This window comes from Podarcis raffonei, chromosome 9, assembly GCF_027172205.1.
Source record: "Podarcis raffonei isolate rPodRaf1 chromosome 9, rPodRaf1.pri, whole genome shotgun sequence".
NCBI lineage: Eukaryota > Metazoa > Chordata > Lepidosauria > Squamata > Lacertidae > Podarcis > Podarcis raffonei.
In genome coordinates, this window is record NC_070610.1 from 29,083,180 (window position 1) to 29,101,003 (window position 17,824).

At 43.5% G+C, this 17,824-nt stretch overlaps 1 protein-coding gene across 1 annotated transcript in view; it reads left to right on the top strand.

Moving 5' to 3' along the window:
* Positions 1–2,031: 2,031 nt before the first annotated feature.
* MTNR1A (melatonin receptor 1A) overlaps positions 2,032–17,824 on the top strand; it is a 75,015-nt gene continuing 59,222 nt past the window's right edge. Inside the window, exon 1 of the mRNA XM_053402395.1 lies at positions 2,032–2,584. Within this exon, the coding sequence (XP_053258370.1) occupies positions 2,401–2,584 (184 nt within the window). The 5' untranslated portion in view covers positions 2,032–2,400. The remainder of the gene's footprint in view (positions 2,585–17,824) is intronic.

A 17,824-nucleotide genomic window follows, 5' to 3' on the forward strand; every position in this document is an offset into this window, starting at 1 on the left:
TTTCAAAGGTTGGTTTAAAATAGCTTTGTTTTCTCCCAGCGCTAGACTGTCTGAGGATGGGTAATTCCGTCTCAGTGCAGTGATATACTTAGAAGCCCTTCAGTTCCCTTCTCATCATGCATTCCTATGACTATGTGATGAATACAAATAATAGAAAACTTTCCTTCTAGCATAGGGCACATGTTAGAGCACTGGCTGCTATTTTTAGCATAGCTTCTTCTTCTTCTTTTTTGAACGAGTGGTGTGCCAACAATATGGCAAATAGAATGCTACTGCATCTTCTTAGATCCTGCTTATTTTAATGCCAATCACTCCCAACATTTTTTTTTATTGTTATTCAGCTTGTTAAGCAGCTCTCTGGTTCATAATTATCTGATTCCCCTTCTTTATTCTTCCTTTACTGTTCATAATAGGTTTCAAAATGCCATTGTAATAACAAAACGGTAAGGATCACATTGTTCAACCCAGAAGATTTTATGCCATTTAATAAATGGCAAGGGTGTCCTTAATTGGCTAAAATGTTGCTATTTAAAACAGTGCTCTGTTAAACACTGTATGCCGTGCTCTGTATAAGACTTTCCTCTACGTTTTCTCAAACAGACTTGAAACAGGAGAGAAAAGAGAATCGACTCCTTGCTTATTGGCTATCAGTTGTTAGGGCTGTATGAATAACGTGAGGAGGGGGAGAATATTAATTACTGCAGTATTTAACAACACACACCTCTGGCAAACACAGCTGGCATTCTCCTTGAGTAGGGAAAAACCGTATTTCCACGACGTTTTAATGTCAACCAGTCTTTTTTATAACTCCCACTTAGCAATACACGAAGTGCGCCCATCTTGTCTACTATGTAAGAACCCCTATTTTACATTACACCCCCCCCCCCGCTCTGTCCCGTTGCTATTCTGGGTGGTGGTCAGAAAGCGGGAGGAGTAGCCTCTTTTCTAAGTTTCAGCAATGGAATCCTATTTGCCTTCGGAAATCTGGGGGAAACTGATATTAGAGAGGAAATGCCCCCAATATTATCTCCGACTTTGGGAAGTAGATGAGGTTGCTTTCCAAAAGGAGGATAGAGAAAAAGTCCGCCTTTCTCATATATTTTCGAGTCCGAAGGGGAGGGGGAGATGGAGAACGAGGCAGTCTTTTCTTGTCCTCCCCCTGCTGTTTTCCCCCTCTCCTCCCTCCCCTCCTCTGTGAGGCGAATGCACGTGCTGCTCTGGGGGATTCGGGTCCCGAGGTACCTCCCTCCCACCCCCCATGCTGAGCAAATAACTGTACGAGGAGCTTTTAATAGCACAGCCTGATCAGAACTGACTGCCGCTCTCCTCGCTTCCAGGCAGCCCGTGCTTCCTTCTGTAAAGCTTCCAGCCGTCGAGAACCAATCCGGAAAGTGTTTAATTAAACTGATATTTATCCAAAGTATTATTTTTGTAAAAAAAGAAAAAAAGCAGCCAGGCAAACTTCTTCCTTCCTTCGTCTTCTTGACGCCACCCCTCCCAGTCCCGTGCACAAAAAGTCGTTAAAAGGGTTATAAAGCACCGTCGCAGCTTCAGGTGGCAACGGTCCCTCCGCGACCTGCAACCTCCAAATCCGTGAATGAACCTGGCTGGCTTTCTGAATGAGCGAAAGAATGAATGAGCGGACGCGCGAATGAATGAATGGGGAAAGCGGGAAAAGAATGAATGGGGCTGCGCTGGAGGCACGCGCGCGCGCTCACCCTCCCTCCTCCCGAACGTTCCGGCTTTACAACTCTGCCATGAATGGAGGCGCCAGTTCCGGCGAGCGCCTGCTGGAGGAGCTGTGGCTACGTCGCCCGCTTCGGCGGCAGCTGGAATCCCCTCGCAGCGCACGTGTCCGGGGAGGGGGAGGCCAGGCGCCAACGCTAGATGTCACCTGGAGGCAACAGTGGTGGCGGCGCGGAGGGGGGGGCTGCCGCTGTTTGGGGAGGGGGGCTGGCTATGTGGATGGCGGCTGCAGCTGCAGCAGCGGCGACGGGGCGGGCGATCCGCGCGGAGAGTAAAGGAGGAGGATGTGGAGGAGGAGGAGGAAGCGGGGGATGCTATAAAAGTAACTCGCCGTGGCACATGCACACTTGGGCGAAACTTCCCCGTCCGGGCAAAGAGGCGATGGCAGGAGCTCGGGAGAGGAGAGGATCGGCGGCGGCGGCGGGCTGGCCGCTTGGCATCGCGGCGGAGCCCGAGGGGGGGAAGGAGGCGCTTTAGCATCCTGCTGCCTCCCCTGTGCCCCCCTCCAAGCAGCCCCTCTCTGATGCCGGCTAGGGCACAGCCAAGGTGACGCTCCCTGCCAGCTGGCGGCGGGCGCCCCGTCCTGCCCCGCATCACACCTTCCCTCCCCAAACTTCGCAGCCCCTGGGACGTGCGCGGCTCCCTCCGGGCAGCATGCGAGGCAATGGGAGCGCGCTGAACGGCTCTTCCCCGCCGCGGGACGGGCTCACCTTGGACAGGCCCCCCTGGGTGGCTTCCACCTTGGCCGCCATCCTCATCTTCACCATCGTGGTAGATATCCTGGGCAACTTGCTGGTGATCCTGTCCGTGTACAGGAACAAGAAGCTGAGGAACGCGGGTGAGAATCGGGAGGCGAAGGCGGGGTGGCCAGGAGGAGGACAGAAGCCAGGAAAAAAGAGGGAAGGAAGGAAGACCAGGAGAATCGCCTCGGACGTGCCTACGAGCAGCAGTTGGGGAGGGGGCTGTGCTGGAGCGGAAAGGGGAGGGGGCAAAGCGGGCAAGAATGGCAAAGCCCTCCTTTCTTGGTGTATGCTTTGGGGGGGGCGTTGATGCACGACCCCCCCTTCCTTCGTTTGCTGTGATTGGAACGGCGAGTTTCTCCGGCGCGCCAGGAGGAGCCGTGCGTGCGCTTTGCTTGCCACGCTCAATCGAATAGTGCGGGGCAGGCGGCGAGGGGCATTCTGGGAAAGCAGCGCTGTCGGGCAAAGGCAGAGAGCGAGCGATTGCACGAAGCTATCCTTGCCGGGAGATTATATCAGAATGGGCGCGCGAATGTTGTGGGGGGAAACGATATTGCCTTACCTCTTTTGCCCATCCTCCCGGCTCCTCCTTTCCTCGGCGATTCGCCTTAGAACTTTGACGCGGCTTTGCATCCCTTAAAGAGTGACCCCCGCTGCTCCCCGGTTCATTGCAAGGCAGCAATTCCAGCTTGTGACAGATGCCGAAAGCGGTGCATGTGATGGTTTCACCTCAGATCAGTGATCAAGAGGCAGCGTGTATTTTTAGTGACAGCCACACAAAAAATAACACACCACAACCCCAGCTGCTATTTAAAGTTCCGGCTCAATATATGATCTAGCATAGAGCAAGACAAGAATTGTTTTCCCCCCAACGATGCCCGAGGTGGGGTGGGGGAATACTTATGTTGTCCGGAGTGATGGAGTCTACGTTATTGTTTTTCTTTGGTAGATACTTTTTAATAGATCTGTATTGAAAATATTTGTGCGGAATGAAGGCGTGATGGTTGTGAGATAACTCTGCAAACTCGAGGAACGTAAAGCTGGTGCTGAGGTAAACTCAGTGGTGATAAGCTCATTTTGCATTTTGCCCTCTATCCACTTGTTATTTACTCCGTTTAACGACTGAAACCATCTGATAGCTACACAGATTTTAGGCGGGGGGGGGGGCAGGAGAAGATCAGTGATGGTCTCTTGAACAAATCTGCCTTAGTTTATGGATTATTGGTTAGACAGACAGGGAAATTCTCTTTCAGAGTCATTCTGCTTTATATCATGTCAGACCAGCTGGTGTGCACATATACTAAATCTATGCACTCAACTCCGCTTTTAAACTTTCATTGAGGGAGGGGGGAAACAACCCACAGAGCGGCGAAACACGTGCAAGGATTTGCGTCAGCAGACCGGGCAGAAAATTTGCTTCCACATTTCTCCACCTCCCTTTCCAATATTGCAAAGCACTGGTTTGTAGTCTTAATGGAATGGCAGGATTTTGTTGGACAGTAGTACCCGGAGACCTTCCTTTGGCAGAGTTTGTGCTGTTTTTGAAATCTGGTAAGACAAGATAATTAGATCCTGAGGACAACTTTGCAAAGCTCTCCCATTTGCCTGAAGTTTTTGTGATGGCCATAGGGCTAATTTCAGGACTCTCTGGTCTTCTAGAATAATTCTAACTTAAATGGTTACTGAATGAGTTGTGGGCACTTTTTGCTGTGAAAATAATAAAGGGTTTTATTTATAATCCCCCCCCCCCGCACATGTATGTTCTTTTAATTATGACATAGCCAGAATTTTGTTGGTTGAATAAAGGAGAATATTTAAAGGTGGATTCAGACATAATAATGCTTAGATTTCTGTGAGTCTATTCTAATCATAACTAAGTCTGGATATAGTAACCCATAGCATTAAAAGTGTTGTCCCTTTGAGATCTGCTGAAGCTGTTCATTAAAGTTAGAGGGATTTCTGCACTTGGAAGTTGATGTACATGAAGAATGATAAACATTGTATTGTATTACATATATGAAATAAGAACAACAAAAGTGTTTGCTTTTCTCAGCGTTTGAACATTTATTTTAGATTTCATTGGGCTTGCTGCATACATTTCATTATTTTCTACATGGAAAACACTTCCATGTTGCAAATAACACATGAACCATGTATGGATTCTTATGTGGGACAATGCAGTCTGTGCATTCCACACTAAGTGTGTATATGCATATCGAGAAATCATGGTTGGCTGCAGCTTCTCAGGGCATGCAAACCATATATGAATATGGGAAACATTAAACCTATGGGATCATTATGCATGGCAATTTATGTATATCTTGCACATTACTTGCTATATGAATGTTCTTTTATTCTAAGGCAGGTGACATATGAAATACTCTTGTATGAAATCGATGGGCACATACACAAATGGAGCACAGGGTTGAATCATTTGCTGCTTCTAATGTCTTGTTGAGTTTTTCTCTAGAACTCACCAAATCAAGCTTCTCCTAAGTGGGAGGGCCTTAAATGAGTGGTGGAGCTAGTCAGATTATCTGAGGGATGACCTCCCCTGATTGTGATTCAATAGACGATCATAGTGGGCTAGATGGACCAGTTTCTAGCTCAGTTTATAGAATGGTATTTAAGTATCATGGTTCCTTGGGTGTTCTTTCCTAGAACTGAAATAGTCTTGATTATGTTGTGGCAAGGAAGTTTGCCTCAACTTATAGAGAGCTTATCTGGACACAGGGTAGTTTGACCCAAGAGGTTAATTGCTGCTGCTTCCTGTAATGCAATTGCAAAAGTTGCAAGGGCTAGAATGTGCAATAGGATTCTCTTCCTCATGTACAAGTCAGGGCCACTTCACACATTATGCTTTTCAAATTAAGATGATTTATATCTACATCTAACACAGGCATGTGTACTCTTTGGGAAACTCCTGTCTGGGAAATGTGATGGACTGCTGCTCTGTTAACTGCTTTTAGCCAGCAGATCGTATCAATCTTTTGCCTTTGACCCAGTGGGCAAGGCCACTCTGCCTAATGTGTGAACTAGCATCCTGGTGTGACACAGAGATTACAAGGGAAACTTGAGTGCTCTTGAGTGTCTTGTGTGAAAATACCCATATATATTTGTTCTAATTACATGCCGGAACCTGTGGGGTCAGGAGTGGGGTGTCATGGCTGGGAGATGGTCAGTTGGACTTCAGGCTTTCCTAGAAAAAGCTACCACTGTTCAAGGAACAGCTCCCCCATTTTAAGAGACATGTTGCTCTCACCAGTGACTATCACACACATGTCTACTTGCTCGATAGCATCGTGTTTCTTTTTTCTTTTCTTTTGCAATATTGCAAACTACTAAAAGTGTAATAGTACACAACTGTGAGATACAAAATTCTTGGGATCTTCAACCACAGTTTAGTAGGTCTTGGGAAAGTGACAACCATAATTAACTTAATAAGCAGAACAGGTCTGTCTTCCTCTGCTCTAATATAGCAATTTTAACTTTTTATGTAAGTTCCAGTAAAATGGCATTTAAAAGGCTTTCAATTAATTAAGCTTTCTGAAAGAATAAAGATATTCTCTTTTATTAAGACACTTTTGGTTTGTAGATTATTGAAAAGAGGGAAGTATTTAAAAGCAAATATCCACCAAACGGCTTAGAGCTTTTGTTAACAATCAAGTGGTATATACATTTTGTTAAATAAATAAGCTATTCTTATCATGTGGGAGATTTGCTGTCACATTCTGAAATATAGTATTAAGCTGTAACTGTTATAAACTCTGTGATTTTGAAGTCTTCAGTCACACATGTGCATATCTGTGCAACTTTACACACTATTAAAAGATAATACACACTATTAACAGCAAAGCAAGTTAGGATTACCAATGTTAGTGAAATTGCACACCAGCTGAAGAGTATATTATCATTTTGTGGGTGTATGAGCAAGGATTTTCATTTGGTTCTGTTGGTGCTACTTAATGCTTTGAATAATCATAATTTTATTATATACAACATACATCTATCCTTTTATTTTTATTTGCTAACAACAAGGAAAATGCAACTATTTGCAGAGTCAAAATGGAACTTTGTATATTAACCTGGCATTACCGTTGTGAAAAACTGGACATTGACTGGCCTGGTCCACATGGATCAGGTGAGGGAGGAACAGAAGATGCCTCTTGAAGAAAATGTAACTCAGTGAAGATTGCTTTTGCTCCTCTGCCAAGGAAACACAGATTAAGACAACTTGGAGATGGTAGTGGTCAGTGGGGGATCCTTTTGTATCTCATTGCAAAATGGTTGAAGAAAACGTCACAGTGGATATCTGGACTTCTTTTATTGACTTTGGATTAATAAAACAGAGAGACAGACAGGACTAAGCACAGTAGAAAGGCCGTAAAAACACCTTGACAAGAATTGGTCTCTCCAGCCCGGCAGTCAGAACATAAGTAAGAGCCAAAATGTGCTCAAAACAGAGGAGTCAGTATTCCTAAGAAGTTATGTCCCAGCAAGCGAGGCGCCTCTTGATACAAAGAGCTCCTTCATAGTCACAGGACTTCATAGTCTTCAGTAGATGCTCTTCTAGACAAAGGAGCTGATGATGCTACTGGTAGGATCCTCTTTTATTTAATGTACTTGACTGTCAATAAGTTTCATCTGATCTCTTTTTGGATTTAACAGAACCCAGGAGAAAAGTCCAGTCCCTTTTGCTTGCAAGTGCTCCCCACGCTGTAGTTGCTTACACCAGAACCCTGTTATTGATGTGTTCAGTGAGGTCTTGCATGTATGGGTTGCCCCCTTCATTTCAAATGGGGACAAGCAGATTTGCGCGTGCACGTGCGTGCGTGCGCGCGTGCACACACACACACACACACACACACACACACACAAAAGATCTGCTGCCTCCGTTTACATGTATGGGATAGGAAGGGTTTTGTGGGTACATGGGCTTCCAATTTGATCTGATTTACCAGGTTGAATAACTCATTCCCCCCCCTTCATGTCTACTGGATTGTAACTTTTCTACAACTTGCAGAGGATACATAGAAGGCATAAGGATATTGATGTGTGAACAAAACTGAGCCTAGAGGTCCTCAATTGATTTACCATTATTGATCCATGGGTATCTGTGGTTAGATGTCTCTTTATCGGGCATATTTCCAAAATGACATAACCCCATAGAACACAACATTTCCCGTTATGCCAGAATGGAACATTTCTTTTGAATTCAATGGCTAATTTTTGTTTCACAATTACTGCTAATAATTTGGGCAATGCTGGTTGAAGGAAAGGAGGGAAGGGAAAAACTTTCAACCATATTAGTGTTCTTGAAAGTGTCTTTCCATTCTTTCTCTACTTCTCCTTAGCCCAACACCAGAGAAAGAACTTGCAGTTAGCCAACCCTTGTTTGGGTATGAACTGTCTCATGAAACAATCTGAGGCCTGGCCAGTCATGTGAAATTATAATCAGTAATAAGAAAGTGAAAAATATTTTTTTTTCAAGTGTGTGTGTGTGTGAGAGAGAGAGAGAGAGAGAGAGAAGATAAGAGAGAGAGAGAGAGAGAGAGAGAGAGAGAGAGAGAGAGAGAGAGAGAGATTTCACTCTTGGAGTTCCAAGTATAGAGTTCTGGGTGTATCCTGACACATGTACTGTGTGAAGTTCTCACAGTTAGTTGATGCCCAATCTTTTTATTATATAGCCTTACTGCCCATGAAAGGGATTGGTTGCACTGCAGAATGTACTTATGGCCTACATGGGCCACCATCTTCAGATCGGAGTGACCTGCGAGTGTTGGACTACCATATTGGCCTTTCTGCAGCTCCATGAGCTTTTCCTCCCCTGTGGCTTGAGAGCTCACACAGTAGCTCATGGTAATCAGGGAAATTAGCGGTGCAAGTCAGGTAACTTTAGACTACGAACCTTGTGGTCTTGTGACCCTCCCCTTGTTTAGATCATAATGTATTTATTTATAAATTATTTAGAAATACAGTAAGCTAACCTGATGCATTCCAACACCCCACCCTACCTCCTCTGCTGAGTGGGTCTTGGACATCTGTCAGCATCACAGAAAAACTGAAGACTACACCACATGCAAAGCACAGGTCTGTTTCCCTTCATGCACAAAATACTTTAATATAGAAAAGCTATGTGTAAATGACATATATTTAGTCAACTGAGTATTTGCCTGTTTCTCTAAGCAGGGATGTACTACCAAACATAGTGAAATAGACTTGTGCATTTGCCACAGTGTGTGTTTGCTACACAGAAACAATATTAATGTAGGATATTGCCTTGTGTGCAACTAAGCCCTGAGAAGTCTGCAAACCTTTGTGTAATCTTTCTGTGGTAAAAGAATCAGGACAGACTTAACACCCAGACATGGCTGCTTCCTCCCAGAATGCATCTGGGAACTGTTTTCTTGGGCAGATCCAGGTCACAGGAGTGGTTAAAGAACAATAAGGTGGTCTGTGTAGCTCAGTAGAGACTCTGCTTTGCTTGCAGAATGTCTCTTGTTCAATCCCTAGTAACTCTATTATGGGGAAAATATGCCCTGCCTGAAACCTTGGAGAGCTACTGTGACTCAGTGTAGATCCAGTATCTTTAAGCCTTTCTGACCTGGGACCCACCTTTGTCTCAAATATGCATTTGGGGACCCAAATTCTCCATTTTTACCATACATTTCTATGGTGGCTGAAGACCAGTAGTGCAGGCAATACTGAGTGAGATGGACCAGTGGTATAAGGAACTTCCAATGTTTCTAATTAGCAGTAACGTAATCCTGTGCATTTGATAGTCCCTCCTTTCTTCCCTGCCAGAAAAGGGGACAATGGGAATGACCTTCAGATTGTCTGCCAGTCGGAGGGAAGAAACCACAATTCAGCACATGCTAGCTTCATCTTTGCTTCTTTTGATTTGGCATTCACTCTATTATGGAGATTCACTACTATGCAGATATCAGGCTGATAGGTTAAAATCAGATCCCTGGAGTTGAGGAAAAAAAAGAGCAAATGAAAAAGAGCTAGGGCAAGTGTGCACAACTTGTAGCACATCAACCTTAAGAGCTGGCCTAACAATGGCCTGAATCATAGAATTGTAGTTGGAAAGGACCACAAGGATCATCTAAGTCAGGCTTCCTCAAACTCGGCCCTCCAGATGTTTTTTGGCCTACAACTCCCAAGATCCCTAGCTATCAGGACCAGTGGTCAGGGATGATGGGAATTGTAGTCTCAAAACATCTGGACGGCCGAGTTTGAGGAAGCCTGATCTAAGTCTAAGCCTGATCTAACCCCAGCAATGCAGGAAAATTTAGCCCAACATGGGGCTCAAACCCGCAACCCTGAGATTAAGTGTCTCATGCTCTACTGACTGAGCTATCTCAGTCGAGGGCTAAGAAGTCTTTGCCAACAGCCTGGAATTGCAGAATTGAGGGAGGAGTCTCACTTTCAGGCTGTGGAGGGAAAGTGGGCTCTAGTATGGCCTGTGAAGATGTATTCACCCTGGTGGCTTTTGTGTTATACGCCCTTTTAGGAGTATTATCCCATGTACCTGCATGTTAGATGTCTGTCAGTGCACTCTTATGCAGGCCTACTTGGAAGTAAGTCTCACTGCGTTCTGTGACTTTTGCTCCCAGGTAAGTCTGTATAGGACTGCAGGTTCCACAAAACAGGAATGATGTCAGATATATTTAAACACTGTTCATATTCTCCTCTGAATATTAATATCCTTATGCCTTCATTGTTATTCATGCAAAGTAAGCAAAACCTCAAGAACAAAGGAATGGAGCAAATGTACACCACATTCTATAGAATGATTATTCAATTATTATTATTTTTAAAAATATTTGAACTATTAGTGACTAGACCTGCACACCTTGCACACCCAAAATACCCTCGTTTGGGTGAACAGGGTTCAGTCATTTGGCATTTTATTACAGTGAATGGACTTGCTGCTTTCAGGCACAATGCCCCCTTTTGCAATATCTTGTGTCTTTTTCCTGTTGCTCCCATTTGGCACAGGCTGGGGGTGGCACTGGGCTGCTGTAATCTGCTGTTGCTAAATACAAAAACAAACACTCATCCACAGTACACACAAGATTGGGGAAATCCCTCTTTTTATATAATATCCAGATTAATTTTTGTCACACTAGAATCCTTCCGTAATGAGAACGCAAGCTTTAAACCCATTCACAGAAAAGCTTTGACATACAGCAAAAAGGTTTATTCCAGGCTCAATCAGAAAAAAGAAAATATATTTATTTGAAATATGTTAATTTAATGTAGGGTTGTTGGGTTGGTTTTTTTCTAGTTTGGAGGGACTGAGCTCATTCTTTTTGCACATTCTTGATATAAAGCACAAAGCAACCCAAAATACCGTATTTTTCGCTCTATAGGATGCACCGGACCATAGGACGCACCGGACAATAGGAGGGGGAGAACAGGGGGGAAAATTCTCCCCCTCTCTGCTCAGCGCCCCTTCAGCAAAGTGGTAGGAGAAACGGAGCCCCTTCCATTTCTCCTGCTGCTTTGCTGAAGGGGCGTTGCGCAAAGAGGGGGAGACTTTTTTTTTCTTGTTCTCCCCCTCTAAAACAAGATGCGTTCTGTGCGTTCAAGGTAGGTTTGTCCCATTCTCAGTTCCCAGTTCCTTTGCACCTTTTGATTGAGACACCGCAGCCCAGTTACACAATGTTGATTGCTTTAAACCTTCTCCTTAACTATTGTCATTTGGAATGTCAATTGGCCCAACTTTGTAGCCTATGACTCCATGTTCTTTTGAATGGGCATCACTTTAAGGTTCCCTTGTAAGTATATGGCTGATTAACCTCTCTGGGCAAGTCCCCCCCCCCCATCTTCACTTCCCTCAACCACCTTAACCATGGTTTAGCATTGTATCTGTGTCATTACTAACCAGGGGTAATTCAAACCAGGGTTCCTTCCTTCTTCTTTTGAGGATTGGCTATGATTTCTTGGCTGTGATTTCTAAGGGCAGCATTAGATGCAGTGCTAAACGTAGTTAAGGCTGACAGAGGAATGGGATAAATTCATGCTAGAAAGTGGAAGAAATTCTGAAGGCCTACCTCAGTTTGCTTGGCTTGCCTTTGGGCCTTTGTTTACAACAGAAACAGGCAAGGTGTACCCAAACTATAAGATCAGCAGGATCATGTAATACAACACGGCTGGGGACTCTGGGGACTTCCAGATATTGCTAGACTACAGCTCTCACCTTCAATGACCATTGGCCATGCTGTTTGGGGCCGATGCAAGTTGAGAGTCCAACCCTGGGAGGACCACAGATTCTTCATCCCTGCAAGACAACTTTCCTGGACATTTTGCAGGAAGGAGATTGCATAATTGAATGTTCTCCTATCTAATATACTTTTATCTCCTTTTTCGTTAACATGGGAGGGCATTTGAGTCTCCAATCTTCCATCTCCAACAGAAGGATAGTCTTAAGAGCTGCACTATGTGATTCTGTTGATTGTGGAGCTTGGCTTTCACTTTATTCTAATGAACTGTTTAAAGATGTAATAAGAAGCCCATGATAGAGCATGAAAGCCTTAATTACAGGGTCATGGGTCTGAGCCCCACATTGGGCAAAAGATTTCTGCATTGCAGGGGGTTGAACCAGGTGACCCCTGTGGTTCCTTCCAATTCTATGATTCTAAGTACGTGCAAGTCTACATTAATATCCTGATTTTAAAATTGAAGAAAAGCCTCTCGATTTTCTGGGCTTGTAGAATTGGACCTGGGTTTCTTTCTCTCTCTCTCTCTCTTTCTAAAATATGTGTGATATTTTGAATATCAGCATAATTCCTTTGCATAGGTATTTGTTGAAAAACCAATGCCTGGTGCAGAGTTGAAATGCTATTGAAAGGAAAAACCACAAGCTGCCACTTTCAACCACATTGTTCTTGATGGTCTCTGAGTACAAATTGAATTCTGTTTTTAGTCTTATATATAATATGTCTTATTTTTCATAAGAAACAGATTTATTTATTATTTTTTGCTATTGTCGCCTTGCATTTTGGAGTAAGTACATCCTTGTCTTTACAGGTGCCTTTTGAACTGCTTCTGGAGATCCTCAACAAAAATGGAGGATTCAAGAAACACCCAGATCATCAGAAACGCCATTTTACCTGTAGAGCACAAACTCCTAACCCACAGACTCAGGGTCTGAAGAGAAGCAAATGAACAGTGGATGGCAATGAGCATTTGTGTTTCAAACTTGCCTACCACCCAGTAGCATAAATGGTAAGAACATTGTGTATGTTTCCAAGGGGGTGGGTTGATGCTCTGAGAGGTTGAATTTTGTCTGCGGGTAGACAAAACGGAGAATAATATTTTTTTATTTATTTTATTTATTTTTACAAGTTTCCATTCTACCTGTTTTTACAAAAAAGACTCAATGTGGCTAACAAATAGTAATAAAAACAGAACAATTGTAATCCCACTAACCCATGCATATGTTTGAAATTGAAACCTGTTTGACAAGCTTCAGTAGCACAAAAATGACAGAACTGAGGAGTCGAGGAATTCCAACAACCACTAAAAGCATTAGAATTATGAGGCCTGATGGACCTTTCTTGGCAAGGGTGGCCTGAAACATATTTGCACCTGACATGAAATGCCCTGCTGCCAACTCCTTGATGGGGGCATCATGACGCACCACAAGGACTTCCCCTCAAGGCAAAACCCTTGTAAAGCTGGATGGTGGAACACCTCTTCTCTTGCTGACTCTGCAAGAGGGGAGACATTCTGCAGAGCTTTGTTGCCAGCCTCTCTCCACCCCAGGGATGGCAGGAGAGCAGTGGCAAAGTATAGCTTCTCCACTGGTGGTGGAAATGTTGGACAGGGGAGGTAGGGATGCCACCTCTTGCGTTTCTGCTGCCTGAGGTACCTGCTTCACACCTCCATATTTGTGGGTCGGTTGCACTACTTGGCATGGCATCCCACAACAGAAAAGGCTGTACCCTTTGACAAGATTGGCAGATTTTCAGCATGGCCCCAGATGATGATTGGAACGTGCAGGGAGGCGCATACATAAAATATATAATTATTATATATAAGATATAATTTATAAAGTGTGCCTACTATTCAATTCTGAAACTCAAAGTCTTGTATTCTATAAAAAGCTCCCAACGCACAAGCAGTTAAATGTAGCATAAGATGTGCATGAAATTAGGCTGCATTTCCTTACGTCTAGCAGTTTCTTTGTTTCTGAACCAAAGGTTAGATGAAATTGTTGCCATCAAAGGGAGCCAACCATTCTTCCTTCCTTCCCCAGCTGTCACTTCATGATCTCTTTCTTTGATGCTCAGTGCTTCCGAAATCCTTTAGCTCTTTACTATTATCCATTTCTCTTTCCCACTCCTTCACCTATTGGCCAATAGTAACCATGGCATTTTGTTTATTTACTTGAAATATTCCATTCCCGCCTTTCTCCCAAGCTGGGATTCAAGGGGGCTTACAACATTTGAAAACAACATTATGAAATGCACAGTAATAAAAACAAGAATTAAAATATATCAGAACACCTTTAAGACCAGTAATTTTCCCAGACAGCAGCCATGTGATTAGCATCTCCTGAACCTACCGTAAGTTTTTGAAGACCTGTCTGAATAAGAAGGTCTTAGCCTGCCAGTGGAAGGATGACAGTAATACACATATGTTTGTTGGGCAGTTCTTTGGCTTTTATTAGATTTTGTTTTATGCGGGCATCATTTCTTCTAGTACCAATTCAAATCTTCATATGCTTACACCTGTTCAGCCAGAACTGTGCCAGCCACACAGAGGAGGATCATTAATCCCATGGTATGCTCAAAACTAATAAAAAAATCCACAGTGGCGAAAAACAAGCCCTAAGTGGAGGAAACCCCCAAAGTGAATTCAATTGCTTAGTAGCATGGAATGTTGAGAGACTGAGGACAGGGGGACAGGTAGTTACTGCTCAGGTAAAATCCAAGGTAGATGTACTTCATTGTCCCTCAATTGCAGGATGGAAGGAAATGCTCCTGGAAAATAGTTGCTTTTGACAGCCCTACAGTAGCAGACTAAGTCAGGGGTGGGGAACCTGTGGTATTTCTGATGTTCTTGGATTACAGCTCCCATCATCCCTGATCCCTCCACATGCAGCTGCTGGGTGACCTTGGGCCAGTCACACTTCTTTGAAGTCTCTCAGCCCCACTCACCTCACAGAGTGTTTGTTGTGGGGGAGGAAGGGAAAGGAGAATGTTAGCCGCTTTGAGACTCCTTAAAGGGAGTGAAAGGCGGGATATCAAATCCAAACTCTTCTTCTTCTTTGGCCATGCTAGCTGGACTGGAGCTAAGGGGAGTTGGGAGTCCAGCAACATTTGCAGAACCTCAAGTTTCTCCATTACTGCTGTAGGCATTTTGCAACCCTGCAGTGCTTCCTAGAGGTATTATAGGTTTGGGGCTCAATAGAAAGCAGACCGAATACCAACAATGCTGCCATGTTATCCATTGCTCTCATCTGCTACATTTCAGGTTGGGCTAAAAGAGGACAGCTTATAGGTAGTCCTCACAATGTAGTCATCTGTGAATATTTCAAACAAGAGGACTACTTAAACTTTTTTTGCAGACCTTTTCTGAAGCCCAATCACTGAAACTAGTTCAGATGAGTTTCACTCTTTTAAAATGTTCAAAAATATTTTTGGAAGGGTGGGGTATAAATTTGATTGATTAATTAATTGAATAAACTTTTTTAAAAAAAGAATTGCAAGGCTCAAGTTGGAGCAGGGAATCCAGTGTCCCTCTCTCTTCCTGACTGCCCTTGCTGTCAGCTACAGGCCCAAATAATGTACACGCACAACAAGGATATAGTGCAGTGTTTTGTTGCAACTCCCCAACTGCACATTGTGTATTGCTAGAATGCAATTTTCCACTTGTAAAAAACCCCATAATTTTTGTTTTTGGCAGGGTTGCTTATCCTTCCCCTTAATGGTTTCAATTCAATGTTGGTACTGACTGACGTATCAAATTTAATATTTTACTTCCTCTGTGTTATTTCACACACACAAGCTAGTGATATATTTTTCTGATCTTCTAAAAAAGCAGCCTCTTGTTCCTATGTATGCATTTGTCATTAACATTCTGTCCTTCTGCTGCAGTCTGTAAAAGTAAGTGTGTATACGATTGCAACCTTTGGGTGGTTTTCAACTAAGTACACCCATTGAAATGAATGAACATGACCCACTGGCCTCAATCCTATGCTCACTTAGCTGGGAACAAACCCTATTGAACTCTTTGGGACTTCCTTCTGAGTAGACATAGTTAAGCTTGTGTTTTTGGTCACTTGAGCCACATGGAAATGAAGAACTTCCTCTTTAAAGTTTCTGGAAACCTTTCAAAGTCTCCTGGAGGGGGATGTTAGCAAAACAGCTTTGGGGAATGCATCACTGGGGGGGCTCAATGCATGCTAGCTGATATATTAATCCTCCAAGTACAACAGAGGCCTCCCTCTGAGTGTCTCCGCCTTATAGAGTAGCTGTAGATGCATCACCAGAAACAGAAGAAATGTATCTCCACAAAAGTGGATGAAAAAAGACAGAATTTCATAAAATGTGCATATACATCAGAATGCAATAAATTTCACAATCATGGGCTGCAATCGTATAACCTATGTGCCTGCTGCCCAGAGGATTGATGGTCAGTTTCAAGGTTCTTCATCTTTAAACTAGACGGTAGAGTGTTCTTATGTCCCAAATAGAGAACAGTTCTCTATTTGAAGAGCCAGTAGAAGATAGTCCTTTGATAGCTCTTCAAATAAAGGGCCGTTGTCTGTAAAGTAGGACACATGGCCACCCTAACCACCTTCAGAATGGCTGGCTTCCAGAGACAGGGTCTTTTTCTTGGTGGCACCAGCTATAGAGCTTCCTCCCTGGGCAGGTGTTTCCTTTGGTGCTGTCTTTGAGGCAACAGGCAAAATCAGTCCTGTTATATTCTGTCTTTGTAATACACTTAAACAGTATGGGGCGCCCTTTTCATGAGCTTTCTGCTGTTCAACTGTCATTTAATTGGGATCTATATGTGCTGGTTCTATCATTTTTATTAGATGTCTTCTATCCTATGGTTTTTATCTTTGTATTTTTGTCAGGGTTTGTTTAAGCTTCACTGTAAGTCACATCGAGGCCATTTGGCAATAAAGTGAGATATGCATTTGGATTTGTGGGGGGACATTTTAATGCCTATATTGTGATGCTTCCCTCTATGAATGTAAACATTTGTAAACATTTTCCTTTTTTAATGTTAACGTTTTTTTATGTTAACGTGTTAACCTTTTCTTTAAACTTTTGAGAGTTACACTTTGCACAAGTGAGTACAATCAACAAAGTCTAGTTGTCATTTGATCCGTTGCAATCAATAGACCTTAGTAGGAATGATGTTTCACTCCTTTGCTTTCAATAGGAGTTAGTCACAATTAGCCTGCAGTGAATCCTGCCCTTGATATCTTTCCTACTTTTTATCTGCATTCATGTTACCCTCACATAACCCTTTCTGCTTTTCTTTTCCATGTTTTGTTGTTTAGGGAAGTTTTTAATGTTTGATGTTTTCACGTGTTTTTAATATTCTGTTGGAAGCCACCCAGAGTGGCTGGGGAGACCCAGCCAGATGGGCAGGGTATAAGTAATAAATTGTTTCATTCATTCATTCATTCATTCATTCATTCATTCATTTTATCAGTCCCTGTTTTTGCAGCCCCACTGTGCCATATGCTAGTAAGTGGTTTTTAAGCCTTGTAGAAGAACAGCAATCTCTTTGTTTACTATTTCCCAGCCTACTAAACAACTCAGTGGGCAAGGGTGAAACACATTTTATTTTGCATTTGGGTCGTGAACAGATTCAAGGTGGCAACTTGCTCAGAGTAGCTTGTGGCTGCCTCTGTTCTGCTAGCAACAGTTCAAACAGAGTGCTCACCACCAGTGGGTGACATGGTGGGGTGGCAACACTTACCTGACCTTCTGATAGCTGAGTGACTGCCGTTTATCAAGAGGGAGATGACAAGGTGGTGGGGAGATCAGTGCAGTGCAATCATATTGGCAGGAGTGCCAGCTTGACTCCGCCATTGTGTTTGCACTGTACCAGCCTCCTTGCTGCCTCAACCTCCCACTATGTAGCAGTGATTCAGCTGTCGGGAGGTCAGGTAAGCCCTGCCACCCTATCCTACCATCTGCTACTGGTGGTCACCTAGTTGAGTAACACACTTTTTGAATTCTTCACCCTTCAGTTCAAAATATTTGTATCCCTCACACCATTGTAAACTTTTATTTTTTAAAAATGTTACAGTTCATATGACCTTCTCATTAAAGAAATGTTGTGTATATTTCTAGGCCCTG